General features: G+C 38.0%; 1 protein-coding gene across 1 annotated transcript in view; it reads right to left on the bottom strand.

The window, feature by feature from the left end:
* GNB4 (G protein subunit beta 4) overlaps nucleotides 1-16792 on the bottom strand; it is a 33767-nt gene that overhangs the window by 9096 nt on the left and 7879 nt on the right. The window contains exons 2-5 of the mRNA XM_072866375.1: nucleotides 6640-6739; nucleotides 2161-2199; nucleotides 1331-1437; nucleotides 297-360 (exon numbers count right to left, since the gene is read on the bottom strand). Coding sequence (XP_072722476.1) covers nucleotides 297-360; nucleotides 1331-1437; nucleotides 2161-2199; nucleotides 6640-6696 — 267 coding nt within the window. The 5' untranslated portion in view covers nucleotides 6697-6739. The remainder of the gene's footprint in view (nucleotides 1-296; nucleotides 361-1330; nucleotides 1438-2160; nucleotides 2200-6639; nucleotides 6740-16792) is intronic.

The following is a 16792-nucleotide window of genomic DNA, read 5'->3' as shown; positions in this document are numbered from 1 at the left end:
ACCATGTTAGTTTCAGAAGCAACACCACACAGGCAGAGAGCAATAGCTACAAGCTACTGCACTGGAAAATTAGAGTGAAAACGTTACATATTACCTAGAACTACTGCTTCTGAGAAAACAACCTACAACATTTCACTAGTAACCAGCTAGTCATGAAAGAAAAAAAAATTATGTCTGATTTAGAAAAAGACTGCTTCTTTTCATTTTTGCCTTGCAACCATAGAAAAATAGACACAAGTGCCCTCAAACACACAAATTATGCATCAATTATTGATATGGATTAGAAATAACTCTACCTTATTTGTTGTATAACTATCCCAAATAATTAATTTTCCATCTTGAGAAGCACTGACTAGTAGCCTAAATATAAACACAAAATAAAATACGTTAATATAAAACAAACCAAATCTCAAAACAGACATACATCATGCATGATTACCAAGTGATTCAGAAATTTCATAATTTCTTTATTACCCTCTGCTTTTTTTTTTTTTTTTTTTTTGGGGGGGGGGGGCAGTATTTATTGGAAAAAAACTGTGAAGTTCTGTATATTACCTGACCAAGGAATCATGTGTCCACAGGGACTCATGATTACCAACGGACAAAACCAAACAACTTACTGAAAACACATTTTATGAACTCTCTCCACAGCTGCTTTTATTTTTCATATACTAATATTTTGACTATACAGCTACCCAAAAATAAACAAGAAATTTACGGGAAAATAAATCTCATTCTGAGAGCAGATTCCAGATTTCTTTCTGGACTACCTGACAGAGAGGAGACCATGAGGCACTGTTAACATAGGACCATCAGTTGTTCTAAAGGCAGCATAACAAAACTCCTTCCTAGAGGCTAAGTAACTTTTCCTGCTATGTACAAAAGGATCTTTTTGTCAATGACATAAAATTCGTCCATAAAGTTTTAAAATCTCTAGTATCACAGAAGTTACATAATTGTTCAACATCTTGTAAAATACAATATCCATCATTCCAAAAATATGCCTCACCACATACCCTCCTCTGCTTAAATAGACTCAAAGAACTTAGTTAAAACTAAAAGAAGGAAAAGGCAAAACATCTGTGGTAAGACCAAGCAACGTACCTCTCCTTTCAATCACGGCTTCTCTATTACCACTATGCAATCCTCACTGGTTTTAAAAAGGCAAACTATAACTAAAGACAAAAAACCCACCACAGTCATGGCCAATGATCCCCCTGCAAGGGCACCAACACCATACCATATGGCTCCCAAAACCTATATTAATTCTGAAGTCGACAATCTAATTTCTAACTCTTAAACTGCAGGTTTAAGGATCACTTGTACAAACCTTGAGTCAGATCCCCAGTGCATAGCATAGATTTTGGCTAAGTGACCTCTAAGCGTACGCCTTGTTCGCATTTGAATTCGACCCACTGAGTCCAGACTTGTTGTGATCTAAAAATAAATAAAACAAACCCCTGAGATACTGAGAACTATTTTTAAAATACAAGATAACTAAATACATTTGAACTTTGATAGAAAATAATCTACCCTGGCATGCAACATAAAAATAAAAAAGATACTAGTGTACAACCCAGGATTAGGTCCATGCAACACTGAGGAAAACAGATTTTGCAGAAGACACACTAACACACTTCACAATGGCTATATCTGAAATTTCAGAATTCTTTTTAAAACATGACCATATAATACTGAGTCTATTTCAGATTATCAAATCTGAAAGTTTTCAATTAAAAGCAATGGAAGAAAATCCTCCAATATTTACTGCACTGTTACTTTTTAAAACATAGCAGAACTTCAAATGCAAAATAGTTTTGTTTCCAAAATACAGCTAAAAGACATTTATTCAAGTCTTTCTAAATATACTAAACACAACAAGCACACTCTATTTGAAAGGTAAACTGGAAGCAGGACCCATTAAGATGGCGAGGGTTTTTTTGACTCGTCGGGGGTTTTTTCTGTTTTGTTTATTTGTTTGGTTTTTTGGTGGGGTTGTTTTGTTTTGGTTTAAATAATTGTATAAATACACAGTGCATTTCCAAAGGCTTCTTTCACTTTATTCTTTCAGTTACTAAACAGGAACATGTTACAGTCATAAATTGTAGGGATTTTTATTATGTATCAAGTAACAGCCTATACACAGAATCAAGAACATACCTGAGCAAGAGTTGTGTCACTACATGCTTTCCTTGCATCCTGAAACAAAAGAATGGAACAATTTGAATCTAAAAGGCAACACTAAGCATCAACTGAGAGACAGCGTCTAAAGGAAAAATAACTCTTAAGCTACACTTCACCACACTCAAAAAGCCACAAGCCAACAACAACTTACATGCCAATATGCCTTCTGTCACCCTAATAAGTCTTATTGTCCAAGGAATCTAAAGCACTGGAACACAAGCTGAGGGGTAGTGGAGGAAGAGGGACTTCAGAAGGGACATGTCCCAGCAACCTTTGAGTCTCCCTTTCTACAGAACATATGATTCAAAGGCATTTGGAGCCATCCTGAAGTCCCAGCGCCTACCCTCTTCCCTGTATTCCTTCCCTGGTGTGGATGTGCTTGCTCAGGGTGTGCTGAGCACCAAGGGAAGAACTGATCCACCTGAAAAAGCAACCACATATTATACATGATTAGCAAACTTTGTGCTACATGAGGCTCTTGCATTAACGCCCTTGCCATTGCAAGTGTGACGATGCTAGTTATGAGAGGCAGGATGAAAATTAACAGGCAGGTTCTGGAGAGCAGGACAGACAGCAGGCTTACTGAAGCTTAAGCTGCTGATGCAGTTCATAGAAAATGAAGGAAAAAAATAGCCAACGAACACCCTCATTCATTTAATGGAACGGATGGTGCTCAGGTCTCCATACAGATACTCTGTCTTTTTTTCATCACTTCAGACTCTATGGGCATATGACTTGCTTTCTGCATAGTATTCAACCCTACCTAGAAAACAGACTTTACTTTCATTTGTATAATCAGAGTAACAGATTGGACACCTGACACAGGTGAGCACTACTGAGCTTAGTTTGCAACACTCCAATTTTGCAAAACCCGGTTTCAGTTACAATTGCGATTGCACTGCACTCCTGCAACTCAGGCTCCCGTCTTCAAAAAACAAAAGCAGGCACGCAGTCAGCAACCACTTCTGAGAAGCATGGTTTAAAATAATTGGCTTAAAATTAGACCAGAACTCTATAGCACAAGTTAAAGATAAAACTATCAACATCACCCACAAGACCCTCTCTAACTCCCTGCAATTTCTCCAAATGCCTTCCAACTTCTGTAACCAATGAAGCAGGCAACCCACAAAAGACAGATGCCCTTCTTCACCACTAATTTCTGTGTCCCCCCGCCCCAAGAAAGCATTCAATCTGTACACTAATGGCAATGTCCTCTTTGAGAGAAGGAACGAAAACATTTACTCACACATTTTGGAACTGCATCAACACATTCAGACTAGGATCTTAAAATTTTTCAAGCTCTTGCTTGAAAGTTACTTGACATTGCAACTTTAACAATTTTTTAGTGTCTGTTTATTTTGACCACCCTTTATAGCTTTCCTCCCAGAAAGCAAGCCTGAGAGTGGATTAAGTCATCTCAACTTATTTTTAAAATGTCTGAACTGTAGAAATATTTGTAAAATGTTGATGTCTGGAATCAGGAGGGGTTTAAAATACCAGAGCAGCAAATCCCCTACCACTCAGGACTCATTTCACCCACAGGAAGAAACACACTGGATTTTAAACAACTTTAATTGTTTAGTTTAGCTGAAATACTTGAAGATGTTCAACATATAATGAATTCTGAATGCAGCCTGAATTAAACAAAGCATTTTTTCTTAAAGAAAGAGCTATTAGCAACACCTGTACTTGAGGCTGTCTAATACTTGCCATACGATTGGTAAAGTTGCAGGAAAAGCAAAGTTTCAACAGGCTATTTTAATTCTCACATTTTAACCGTCATTTCTACATATGCATCATCATAACAGAATCATTACTGTCATAACATAAAAAAGGTCCTCTATATAACTGTAGATTTTTCTCAGTTCATACAGTAGACAATGCAGAATGAGAAAAATCTATCCGCTCGATCAATGTGCAGCCCCCACGATTTCCTAGCACACACACTTAAGATTTAATTTTTGTCCCCAAACTACATGTATTTTTTTAAATGTAGTGTCTTATTTGTTCAAAATGTCATTCAATTTCAAATGACACTGTGCCAAGTATGCAACACTTCCAAAAATCATATCCTGAATTTCAGTTCTCAAAGTGAGGACACGAATCACATGGGAACTTTATTATAGACAGAACTAGGAATCAACTTGAACCATAAAGCCATCCTGCTATCTAATACTTCATCATTCACTGATGTTTCAAACTTCCTGCACTAAAAATTCATGCAGACTTATTTTATCCCTCCAGCATAGTCTGCGTACAGAACAGAGCTACAGCTGTAGTAACTGCATGGGGAGGCAAAGGTACTCACATCACCTAGATATCGTTAAAAAAACTCCCCCCCAAAAAATCATTAACATTTCTAAAACACTGCAGACTACAAAAAGTCTATTGGGAATTTGACAGCTATGCACCACAGTTTATTCTACTTTAGGAAGCTGCTAGGTACAATCTTATCTGGAACTCACTTATAAGCACAAAGCTGATTTTTCGTGATTATATTGTTAGAGAAAATATCAGGCAAAACCCAAGAGATGTAAACAACTAAGATAGCAAACTGCTAGCTATATATAAAACATAAAATGCTGTTACTGACCTCACCTCTTTTTAGGAGTGCATCAAAAATAATTGCTGAAAATTCGCAGCCTGATAGATATTCCAGACACTTAAAAAACTTTTTTTTTTTTTTAGATCCTATATCTATCCTCTTACCCATCCCAAACAAAACCCCTATTTAGAAAGAAAACTGTAATATGATTTAATAAGGAAGATAAATAGTCACCTATACAAATATGAAACTGAATTATTCGGTCAGAAGTTTCATCAGGAGCATTTTTAATTGCACATTAATCTGAAATTAAAATTAAGCATAAGGTATCCAACCCTGCACTCACATCCAAAGAGGCAAACATGAATTGCCAATGCTGAGCCAAAAGATTCTAATGGCAATAGCCATGGTTACTCATGGTTACTCAGCTACATCTGTATAGATCCAGTTACAAGTTTGGGTGATAGAGTTACAAGGGAAATGTTAAATCAACCTAAAGCCACAAAATGGAGTCCTTATACAAAGTTCCAATCAGATTTTTATGCTCCAAAATTAAAAAAATCAAACATTCCTGCAACATAGTCTAGCTCTCTTACTTGCCTGGTATCTCTTTCTTCACACAACACAATTTTGCATAAAACCAGACTGACTGATTACTAACACAGAATTAAGACTAACTGGCTCACCCCAACATAATGTAATGAGAAGGTCTTTACACATCAAGCAGAGGAAGAACTGGAAAATTACGTATACCTTTTATTTGTGCAATGCCATAATAAAGCTTAAAATTAAGAAAAAGTTATTTTAAACTAAAATTCATTTGCATTCCTCTACAGAGCTGCTAGAAGGGGTACCTAGTGCCACAACACTGACTGATCCTTGCCTTGTGTTTCATTAGTATATTAAGTGAAAACGATAGGACACAGATCTCTCCTTGGATAATACTGAATGAACAGCCATGAAAGCAACATTTGCCCCAACACAGCTACTAACATGTGAAGTGTGTTTACCGCACGGCTGATACTAATAAGCAGCCTAACATCCACTGCACTAAGCAGCAGACCACCACAAAACAACTGCTGCCAGCAGATGCCATGCTAAAAAAGTCGGTGTACTTGCAACATATTCTAAGAAACCCGTACTCTTAGCTGATAGGAATGTTTGCAAATAAGGCATTCCCATATAAATCAGATTTATGAATGCTTCATATTTAGGAAAAGGAAATTTTGATGAAGAATAAACAGACTTTGAAGATCCTTATTACACTTTGTACTTTTCTCCCTACTGAAAACTGCATCACTGAAATATACAGGCGTGTTGCAACAGATTCCTGGTGAACTGACTTTGGGCATGACAGCTCATACTTGGTTTATCATCTTCAATGAGTAATTTCAACAAAAATTTAGCACATATGGGGGGATCCACATTTTCAAAAAAAGTAAATTCAACAGGAAATAAAGAAATAGAGCTTGTAGAAATGACATCCACCCCTGGAAGGTTTTCTCTCACACTCCATGCTTTGACCTGCATGCTTATCAAGAGTGGCAGTGCAGGGGTCACTTTTAGCCCAGAAACAAGCTTTTCTAATACTCTTAACGCCAACTTGTCGTGCCTAGGTTCTAGAAGTTTGCTGCTCCCTTTTTTTTTTTTAAATCCAAAATAAAGACTTTGCAGAGACACATACACCCCTAGTAACAAAACACAGCAAACTTCAATAGGAAAGAAAACATTTTGTTCAATAAATATTATGAATGCATTTCATTATACCAATGGTTTACTTTTCAGTTTTTTAAACAAATATTCTGAAAATATTTTAAGCTCTGCACAACTTAAACAGGAACAAGTAATAGATGCAATCTTTACATTTTATTCCCTCATACCATGAAAAATAAGCAATTAGCAATTCTTACTCTGATTTGATTTCGCAGCTGCTCTGCCTCCTGCCGTAACTGTTCCAGCTCACTCATCTTCTTCAGTCTCTATTTCTCACACTCCACTGGTGAAGAAAACCTGCCAATAAGAGGGAAGAAAAATAAGTTTCAGTATCACTTTCTCCTCTTTAAAAAACAAAACAAAAAACCCCACAAACCCATATATATTTATTCTGCCATTAGAAAGGCTTCCAAGTAGATATTCCCTTCAGTACACTGTCTAATAAATTTGGCAAGACCTAAATTATTTCAATTCCTGAATCACCATGAAAAGCAGAATTAAATGAAGTATATTTTGAATATAGAAGCAACTGTCAACAGAACCACCCACTGTGCTTCAAAAACCTGTTACTGAATGCATTTGTAGCACCACTCTTCTCACCCACCCGGAAACCTCTGCCAGCCTTCACCCGAAGATGGCAACAAAGAGCAAAGGCTGCAGTGGTCGCCTTAAACAGCTACCTTTGAGCTCAACAGTGCTAGCATCCAAGCACCTTTGCACATGACATTCAAGGCGGTTTTTGTTTTAATTAAAGATGGAAATTTTGAATCCTAGACTACAGCTGAAATAGCAGGTTTTCTACAATTTTTGTCCATATTTTCCTTGGGCAAGGCACGATGATGTTTTCATTTCAAAAGCACCCACACAGTGAGAAGGGATAGTAAAGACCGAACCATCCCTAAAGGCATCCTCATGCTGGTACAGCCCACAGCAGCCTAAAGCAGTTCGCATTCGAACAAGGACTCAAAGAAACCTTAATAAAAAGATCAATAAACAGTAAGACCACATGCAAGCACACTTTCAGGTTAGTAATTTTTTTCAATCAGATTTTGTATCTGATTTTTTCAGTGTGTTGAACAGTTTCCTCAGATCAATTTTCCTCTTTATCCCCACTACAGCAGTGCAGCCAAACACCACCACAGAGACCTCTTAAGTCTATTCACATACATGTGGACTTCAATATCCTTGCAGTGAAAGTAAAATAAGCTAGTAGTTTGCTCACAAACAAGCCAGGCACTTATTTGTATTTTTTTCATGATAGAAAAAGCACACCAGAAAGGTGGCGGTGGTGGTCCCACCACATCATCTACAAAGCCCAAAACACTCCTAGCTTATAGAAAAAGAAAGACGAAAGTCAGACTACTACTACTACATACTCACAAAATGAAAATTGAGGGAGGAAGGAAAAGAAGTGGGGAGAAGAACCTATTCAAAACATTATTCTAAGCTTTTTATTTAGCATGAGAGATAATACAGTAGTGTACCCCCAATTTAGCCCACTGAAAAATGGTGAAAAAACAGGGGAAGAAACATCACCATGTGTCTAGTAAGTTGTAGACCTCTAGGGAAACCTCTTTATTTGGTCTAGCTACTGGTTCTTTGGAGTTCAGTAGTGTTGTGCTCTAAAAGACAGACTCTGGAAGGCTTTTTTCCATCTATAAAACACGACACTTCATAGATGTAAAGAGTGAAAGGTTTTGGTTCAAAGTAACTTACTAATAAAAGATAATCACCCTTGGACTACCAGCTTACACAAGTGTTTCAGAGCTATGAAACTTCTCGTTACTCAAGAAGAGAAGTGTATCTTCATTAATTATCCATCTATTGTCTCTTTCTTTCAATCTGAACCTCCATGCTTTCCACAGATATCACTGCAAAGTCCATTTCAGAATAAACCCACAAACATACACAAATCAGATCACCTCCAAATCAAAATACATCCTAATCAGTAAGAGCATAGTGGTGACTTAGAAGGTCTAACTAATATTTTCAGCTATACATAAGCTAACTATGAAGTTCAGACCTTTCCCTTCCTTAAACCTATGCTCTGTTCAACTACAAAGACATTATAATCCATATGTGAATTTCTAAGAGACTACTTTATTTACCATCATCTTCCTATTTCAGAAGCCCAGACTACTTAATATTGCTTAATGCATAGCAGGCATAAAATAGAAGTCATCAACACTAGTGTCCAATTTCAAAAATCAAGCATTAAAAACTATAATCACTTTTGCATGCATGCTAAATCACATGCCTTTATAGTCTTTGAAGTTTAATTACAACCTTAATGTATTTGATTGGAATACTATACCTCTGTGAAATATAGCCCGACTTTCAGTTCCAACATTGTCAAATTATCCTTTTCAAAATGTTTTCACTTTTTTTGTTCTAGAACCTACACAAAGGTAACACAGACAAAACAATGGACTCAAATGTCTAAAGCAAGCCAGCCATGATATCTGCCAATGTTTCAGCAGTCTTGCATGCTATTTTTAACAGAAGATAAAGATTCCTAACAGAGAAGTTGATGTATCTCTAATTTTATGAGAAGGGAAGTCAGCTTCTGCTCTGTGATGTGCCACACACTTCAGTGCTCTGTAAACAGTAACTTCAACACAGAGAATAATTGATCATAAAGAAAGTGACATTACTATTCAACTGGAAGCATGCATGGCTGGTCACGAGTAGCTAAAGTCAGGGCATTTTTTTTTTATTGATTGGTAAAACTATGAGCATATTAGAAAATTAGCTGTAGCATTGCACTGGCACTCAAAGATCATCAATGACCATGCTGCACTTCAACCATAAAGTCAGCGTTAACGATTTTAATGTCATTCGTATCAGTACTGTTCATCATTAATGCCATTTCTGTATCAAGCTGGGCCAGCAGCTAAACAGATGTTAAGTTTAACAGCTTTAAATCGTGTCATGCCTGTACAAGTTCCTACATGGACATAATCCCGCTTCAGAAGCCTTCTCACCCACCCACCTTTAGCTTAAAAATCAATTCCTAAGCAAATTAAAGGACGATTATATTTCATACTTTTTTGAAAGAAATATTTTTTTTTTAGTTGAAAAGTCCTAACAACATCAGTATGTTCTAAATTTACAAGGTCATTAGTATTACTGCTCACCAGAAGTGTATCAGTGGTTCAAGGTCAAGCTATACCTCAACGAATGTAATGGCCTCCAAGCCAGTACGCATTTCTACAAAATCTAGATTAATTTTAGAACGGGATTATTCTAGCTTTAAGTATTAAAAGTTCCTTTCCAGTACACAGCAGCTGAACAGCAAACTCTGAGATAGTCTTAAGCTATAGATAAACACCGGGATACTACAGTAGCCAAACTAAGTGCACAGTTTAACCATTAAACTGAAGTGTATCCAACGCTCTCTGTTGCACTATCTGGCTGCAGCTCCCACTACAACTGCTCGTGTGTTCAGATGATCATACACCATAAAGTATTTAGCAGAACCGTGAGCAAGATGCTTCCACTTGGGACTTTTAATTGTTTATTTTAAGCACTATTTCGAGGTGCCCACAGGAAATTACAGAAATCGAGTGGGTAGAGAGGAAGCTCTCATGGATGCTTTTCCAGATTCACACTAACTCTGCAAGCAGCATCTGAACGCCTGTCAAACTACTGTGTGAATACCTTACTGATGCTATATACTCACAACAGCAACACAGGAAGATAAGCACGTGCTGGGAACTTGCGTGCACAGATGCTTCTTTAATGCTTCCCATGCTACAGTGATATGGTTAAAAGAGAGGAAAAGAAAGGAAGCCATACTCAAGATGTCATTATGTGCGTCGACCATTATCCAGACTACATTTACTTGCTGTAACACTGTTTTTTAAGTGTATCAGTGAGGTGACCAGTGAAGCACAGCAAGAACACAGCACTGAGATGGCTGGCAGCAATGGCAAAGCAGAGGCTACATCCTATAAACCTGTCCTCAGTGCACAGAAGCAGGTCATCACCACAACCTTGAAGTGTGCTATTTCCCAACGCTACCAGTCATCAGATAAAAAACAACTTGGTTTTTATCAGATTAAATGCTGGGACTGCTTTCACAGGGCTTACAGGGATTGCAAAGAACAGAGGTGATCTCCGTATTGAAAATTTTTCCTCATACAACAAATTACTGAAAGCCTCAGTGGATTCAACTCCAACCTGTACTAGGTTACAAAGGACACATGCCTGTTCATCCTCCCCTCCAGAAAGATCAAAATACCACAGCCAGGAAGGAGCACTGCTCCACAGCCTGGAAAATTCTTTATTCCGAACATGAACTTCCCCAGGAGCCCAGACGTATTGTACTCGGCCGTGCATGCAGCGAAGCCATCAGCTCTTGCACCTCTATGGGCATAGAGAGAGAGTCAGGACTTCTCCTGCCATATCAGGAGACTGGTGGTAACGTAATGTCTACCTCTCTGGCTTATTAATATTTTTATTAAATGTTTAGTCAGAGAAAAAAATATTCTGAGTTACCTTAGATGCAGAATAGTAGTAGTATCTGCTTTTCAACATTCACAGGTAGAAACCCCAGTGAAGAAGCCAGATGCTTCTCTTCAAATGCAATTCACGATGTGCATGATGTACTATGAATAATATCATCTGCTACGGCAAAGAGGCCTTGAGGGGATGAGCAACAGGAAGGGGAAGAACTTCTTAATACCATTGGTAGCCAGGGGGTGTACCGCTGCAGGACACCCAAGCGATTAGGAAATGGGGTCAAGGACACAAGATGCTTCCCATCAGAAGCAACAATACAGGGAGCTCGTTGTGAGCAATAACTGTTGTGTAACCAAGGCGGCACGTCTTTGCCCTCATAAAAGCAATGTCATTTGTAGGCTGAACTGCACCTCAGTGCAATTTTTCCTCAGCGGACTTGTACAAGTGAATTTAGTGATACCAAAATAAAGTGCCTCCCGAGGCAAAATAATTAACTAAGTCAGATTCCACAGCACATCTAGTGTCATGAAAGCCACTAGCAGGCTTGAGTGCTCCACAGACAAATTACCCCTTACAATATTCCTGATTCAGTAGCAGCATCATTTGCTAAGAGTTTAGTTCTTCATTATACAGGCAGGCAGTGACAAATTACCACAGGTTCTTGTCTCAAAAGTACTTTCTCTGCAACCTGTGGACTCAAACATTGTGGCTGGAAAAACACCCTTTTATCTGCAAAAACTCTCTCCAAATGCACTTGAGTACACAGTGTAAGAAGATTCACTGAGCCCAGGACCTCTGCAACACACCGGCCGGTGGCAGGGCAGGACACAGTGCTGACTCAAGCCGGGATGCAGGGTGTTCATCAGACAGGGACCTGCCGACCCCATGGCACTGAGCAGAAGGCTGATGCAGGGGCCCAGAGCCGACACAGCTCTGGAAAGCCAGGAAATGGGCTGATATTTGGCAGATTACTCGAAGCAGAATAGTGGGGCATGTAGTGATAGGAACCTTCAGTTCTGCAAAGCAGAGCTATTTCTGTCTCAGATGATTACAGTTTACAAACTATGATGCTAAGTAATTTGGTTTCTTAAAAAAAAAAAAAAAGCATTTTCACTTGCCTCGGCAAGCTTAGTTTATTCCCATGTAAAATCACCGTATAGACAGGAGGGAAAAAAAAAAAAGACTAGAGAAGTGTAAATATATCCCTCCCCACAACAAAGCATTGCTATTTTTGTGCCAAATATATAGAGATTAAAGGGACTGCAGAAAGAACAGTCAGACTGACTGGATTCATAAGAGCTATCGACTGAAGAATTATTTAGGCAAGAATTTTATTTTGTATCAAAAAAATCAGTCCTTTAGAATTGAAATAAGTGCTTAGCTATACATATCAACCTCAGTTTTTCAACTCATATGCAGTAAGATCTCACAAGGGATCAACACATAGCAGCAGAAAGTAAGAGAGGAAGTTTCACATAGCTTTCATGTGATCATCCCTACTAGTGATCACACAGGTGGCTAAACATAAGGAACACTAACTATAGTGCTTTACTAATTATAGGAAAAAAGACACCAAGAAATACTCCAGATCTCTCTCAAGGGAGCTATATTGGTAACTCACACACATTCAGTCTTCATTCCACAAAACCTGTATATGCTGAAGTCGCTTCTGTAAAGTTACCTGCTTGTCTTCTGTAACTGCTGACAGCATACGCAGGCTTTGCTGTCTCAGCTGGGGTTCTGGCTCTGAAGCTGAGCTCCGGCAGCATACACAGTCTAATACTTTACATATTCTGGATGTGCCAAATAAGATTTTGATAAAACATTTCCTCATTTAGTGACGCTAATCAAGACTTCGGCAGCTTTGCCCACTCATTTATGTCTCTCCAAAGCCATGAATAGAGAAGAAAAACATACAGATTTTTTTTTCTTACAGTCTGAAGGGAATGGATTTGACATATTCAAGAACAGTTCAAATTCTATAGACTTTGACACAGTGGACAAAGCCTTACATAAAGTGAAATCTCTGCCTGCACAGCCACCATTTAAAATAAATGCATTAATGCTATACCGTAGTTACATACCTTCATATATAAAAAGTATTTCAGTTGGAATTTTATGTAATATATTTACTGTGGTAGAGCTGTTTGAGGACCACACACACACTCAGCTCTCCACTGAGGAAAATAAAATATTTAATGCCTTTTTTTTACCTGTATCTTGGCCCTAGGTTGTCTCTCCTCCGTTTCTCAGAGACCTTACCAGCTATTCAATTTCCCAAGAATTCTTTGTTCTGATTTGTAGCTGTATTGCATCAATAAACAAAGACAACAAAGCAAGGAGCTTTTATATTGATCGACTAATACTTAAATCCAAGCAGAGAGAGGCGGAAGTTGAAGTAACAGTATATAAGGGCTGTAATCGTGCCACTGTGTACCTTGCTCTTTCTTGCTCTCTCTCCTCTCAAACCTCTTCAGTGCACCTCCTTCCCTTCTGTATCTTTAACATATACTTTTGAGGGGTGCATTAGTTGCAGAACATCTTCGACATTTCAGTAAAGAAAGAGAATAATGGTTAATTTTTTAAAAATGGTTACCATTTAGAAAACAAGCTTGGAAATACTAACTGAATCTTTTCCTTAAGATTTTTAAATTTTCATTTTGTAAGATGGAATTAATTGTCACTGATTTGAGCCCCCCTGCCCATGTAAAGGAGAGTTCTCCCATATTCGGGGCCTCCGGTCTCCCCAAGAAGAAAACAGGAAGCAGCCTGGGTGTGACCTCGCTCGCTGAGGTCAGCGCTATTGTTGCACTTCTGCACATTTTGGAAGTGTTTTAAAGTGATATGTCTCCATTATAGCTTTGGTACAAAAACAGGAAATAATCAACCAACGCCTCTCGAGAGGAAGGGTATTAGCAGAACTTATTTAAACATCCATTTCTCTAACAGATACCATCCCCAATTTTAAGGAACCGATGAATGTATGTGCTCAAAATTGCATGTACAGCTGGAAAGGAAAGGTCCCACAAGAGACCCACGAGCAAACAACAAATCAGTGGGATATGAAAGTAGTCTTGCCTCTTTGTGTGCCAACATGCCCCATGCAGTTACATCACAAATACAACCCCACCCACGAACTGTGCGGCAGAAGCAGTTTCAAGCCAACAATATTGCTCCTTCCTTCCTCCGCCAAAACACCTCGTACCCCTACACATCAGAAAGAATAGAAATATGTGCCACTTCATACACACAGTTACTTAGCTTGTGATTTTAGTATAACTTTGAAATACAGCCTGCCACATAAAAATGTTTGTATTTAACGCAACAAATACCTGGAGGTGTTAACAGAAGTAATTTGAGTCAGACAAATATAAATATCTGTGTTCACCTTCAGACTTCAGTACTGAAAGTATTAACCTTTAGTGTTTTCCACTAACAGAGGAGAGCAGAGGAAGCGGCAGCTGGAATGCGTCTCACAGTAGTGCTGCTGGGGTTAGAAGTCAATGCCATTTTACCAGCGCTGCCGACACTGCGCATGAACAGCTTGCAAATGAGAGCGCAAACCCACACGGTGATCGGGTCTTAACAGATCACGACACTGTCTCCATGTTTGATCACTGGTTTGATTACGGTTTCCATGGAAGACAAATAGACCAACAAATCCTGACCTTGTTAACAGCAGTCACAAAATAGACAAAGGAAATCACAGTTTCGAAATTAGAGTGAAAGAATTCTTAAGCTTACTAGTAAAAAATGATCAGTGACTTTAGACTTTTACCCTTCTTCATACAACAACTCAACAGTTCACTAGACCAGCGTCTTAAGCTCAGAAATATGAGAGCTTATTTCTAAAACGCCAACTTAAAAGTCTAAGCCAAGTACATTCATAAAACACATACAGAAAGCCCCTACTCTTCTTTGCCCACACACACAAGACTATAGAAAAAACCAAGAAGTTCACTGTTAAGCATAAGCCTGAAAAAAGCACAGGAAGGAAGGAATTTTTAAAAGTCATGAATATTCCATAGCCCAAACAGAGTGCTTTTTCCAAAAGTAACATTCTTGCATCTTATATTCATTATGTTCATTTCCAGGTCAAAATGTTTTGGTACGTAAGCACAGATTTATTTTTATCACACTCCCTGCAAACAGAACTTCATGTGAAATTCAACTTATGTTGTCTTTCGTGACTATAATAATGATTCTCCAGTGAAAATTTGGTTCACTGACCACAGGACACTGAACAAATTACTATCGGTTTTGCAATTCAAAACATGTAAGAAGCAGCAAGAAAGACCTTAATGAAGCAAAAAGATATAGCCCTAAGTAACAAAACAGACAGACATGGTTCCAGTCCAATTTATTCCTTGGGGACAGACAGGTGGACACAGACACACACAGAGTGAGCCAACATACTACATTATTTGCCTCTTCAAATACTCAGCTACACCCAGAAATCATTCTAACAAGTTTTGCTATGAAAAGTGTACTGGAGCGTATGACAATTCAAAGTAATTTTGAAAGACAACTTACATTTAAATCCATCTCTAAACAAGTTTGATTTTGAATTTTTTAAGGGGCTAGTACATTGATATTTACTGAAGTGGCACAGTACTCTTGCATTTGTAGGGCCAAGCAGTATTATGCATATGAAATCTGGTCTGGCACCTACATGCACAAAGGATTACTTAAGCAGCCTCCTGTTTTCTGAGAGTGTGCAGACCGCACAGTATGCATAAAAGGCACTAAGTACACAGAAAATTTTAGGTTTAAAGTCAGTGGAGAAGATACCCGTTAATAGAAACTAACACTGTCTACAGGAAAAGTGTCTCGATTCAACTATTCTGACTGTTCACTTGACTGACATAATTTCTGGCTGACAGTTTTTGAAAGTGGAGCATTCTTACACACTTCAGGAGCAGAAAGCCCAGCAGTACCAGTTACACATACACATTGCATCCTTTCAAATGTAACACCAGCTTGGAAGAAAAAAATGCATTTGATCTATACATAGTCTTCAGCACCCTTCCCTCCTCCTCACCATTCAGCACCACACACATACTCCCTTGGTACCAAAGTTACAGCGAGGCATTATGCAGTTCACATAATTATGCAGCTGTAACATTTAGCATACAGCTGTTCTCTTTCATAAGAAAACAAAGGAATATAAACATTTGCTTTTTTAAACTGATTATCCAAAGATCAGATAAAACTATTGCCCTCAGGTCTAATTTTGATTTTGCTTTTGGTTCACAATACATTTCTGGTCAATTATTTGTGATTCTAAGCCACAAAAATTAAGTTCTCTTCCAGACTAGGGTTCAGGCTACTTTAGTAGGGTTTTTTATTTTTTTTAATTTTTTTTTTTTAAGATGCAGATTATCATAGGCCTTTAAAAATCTATCAAAAACCTCACTTTACAGAGAACCACTGAATTATTAGAAATCACATATTAGAAAATGAAAACCCTAAGTACTGTTTTACACCCCTACTAATGCAATACGGGATTAAGAGTACATATGCTGTGTAACTACTTCAGGTATCACTTGTGATGAGATCGGTATATCTAATCTATACTCTTTTGATGTTTCTCATGAAGTATTGCCTTTTTTCAAATGGTCACTTATTAAAAAAGAAACTACACCAAATACTTAAGGAAGATGCTATGTTAAAGCAATATGTATCACTGCTTCTAGATATCTTCACACTTGCAGGGTTCTCAAAGGCTGTCTTTATAGTAGGAGTATTTTTAACATACTGATTATATCTGGCAGAAAACTTTTAGACAAGATAAAAATCTTTCTTATAAAAAACCTATCTAGAAAAAGCTGGCATTATGTTAAAAGGAAGTTGTAAATTAAACTTGTGATTCATTATTTTTCATGC

The sequence above is a fragment of the Ciconia boyciana genome, chromosome 7, assembly GCF_034638445.1.
Source record: "Ciconia boyciana chromosome 7, ASM3463844v1, whole genome shotgun sequence".
NCBI classification, from domain to species: domain Eukaryota; kingdom Metazoa; phylum Chordata; class Aves; order Ciconiiformes; family Ciconiidae; genus Ciconia; species Ciconia boyciana.
The sequence above is the reverse complement of the archived record's forward strand: the minus strand, read 5'-3'. Positions and strand labels throughout refer to the sequence as shown.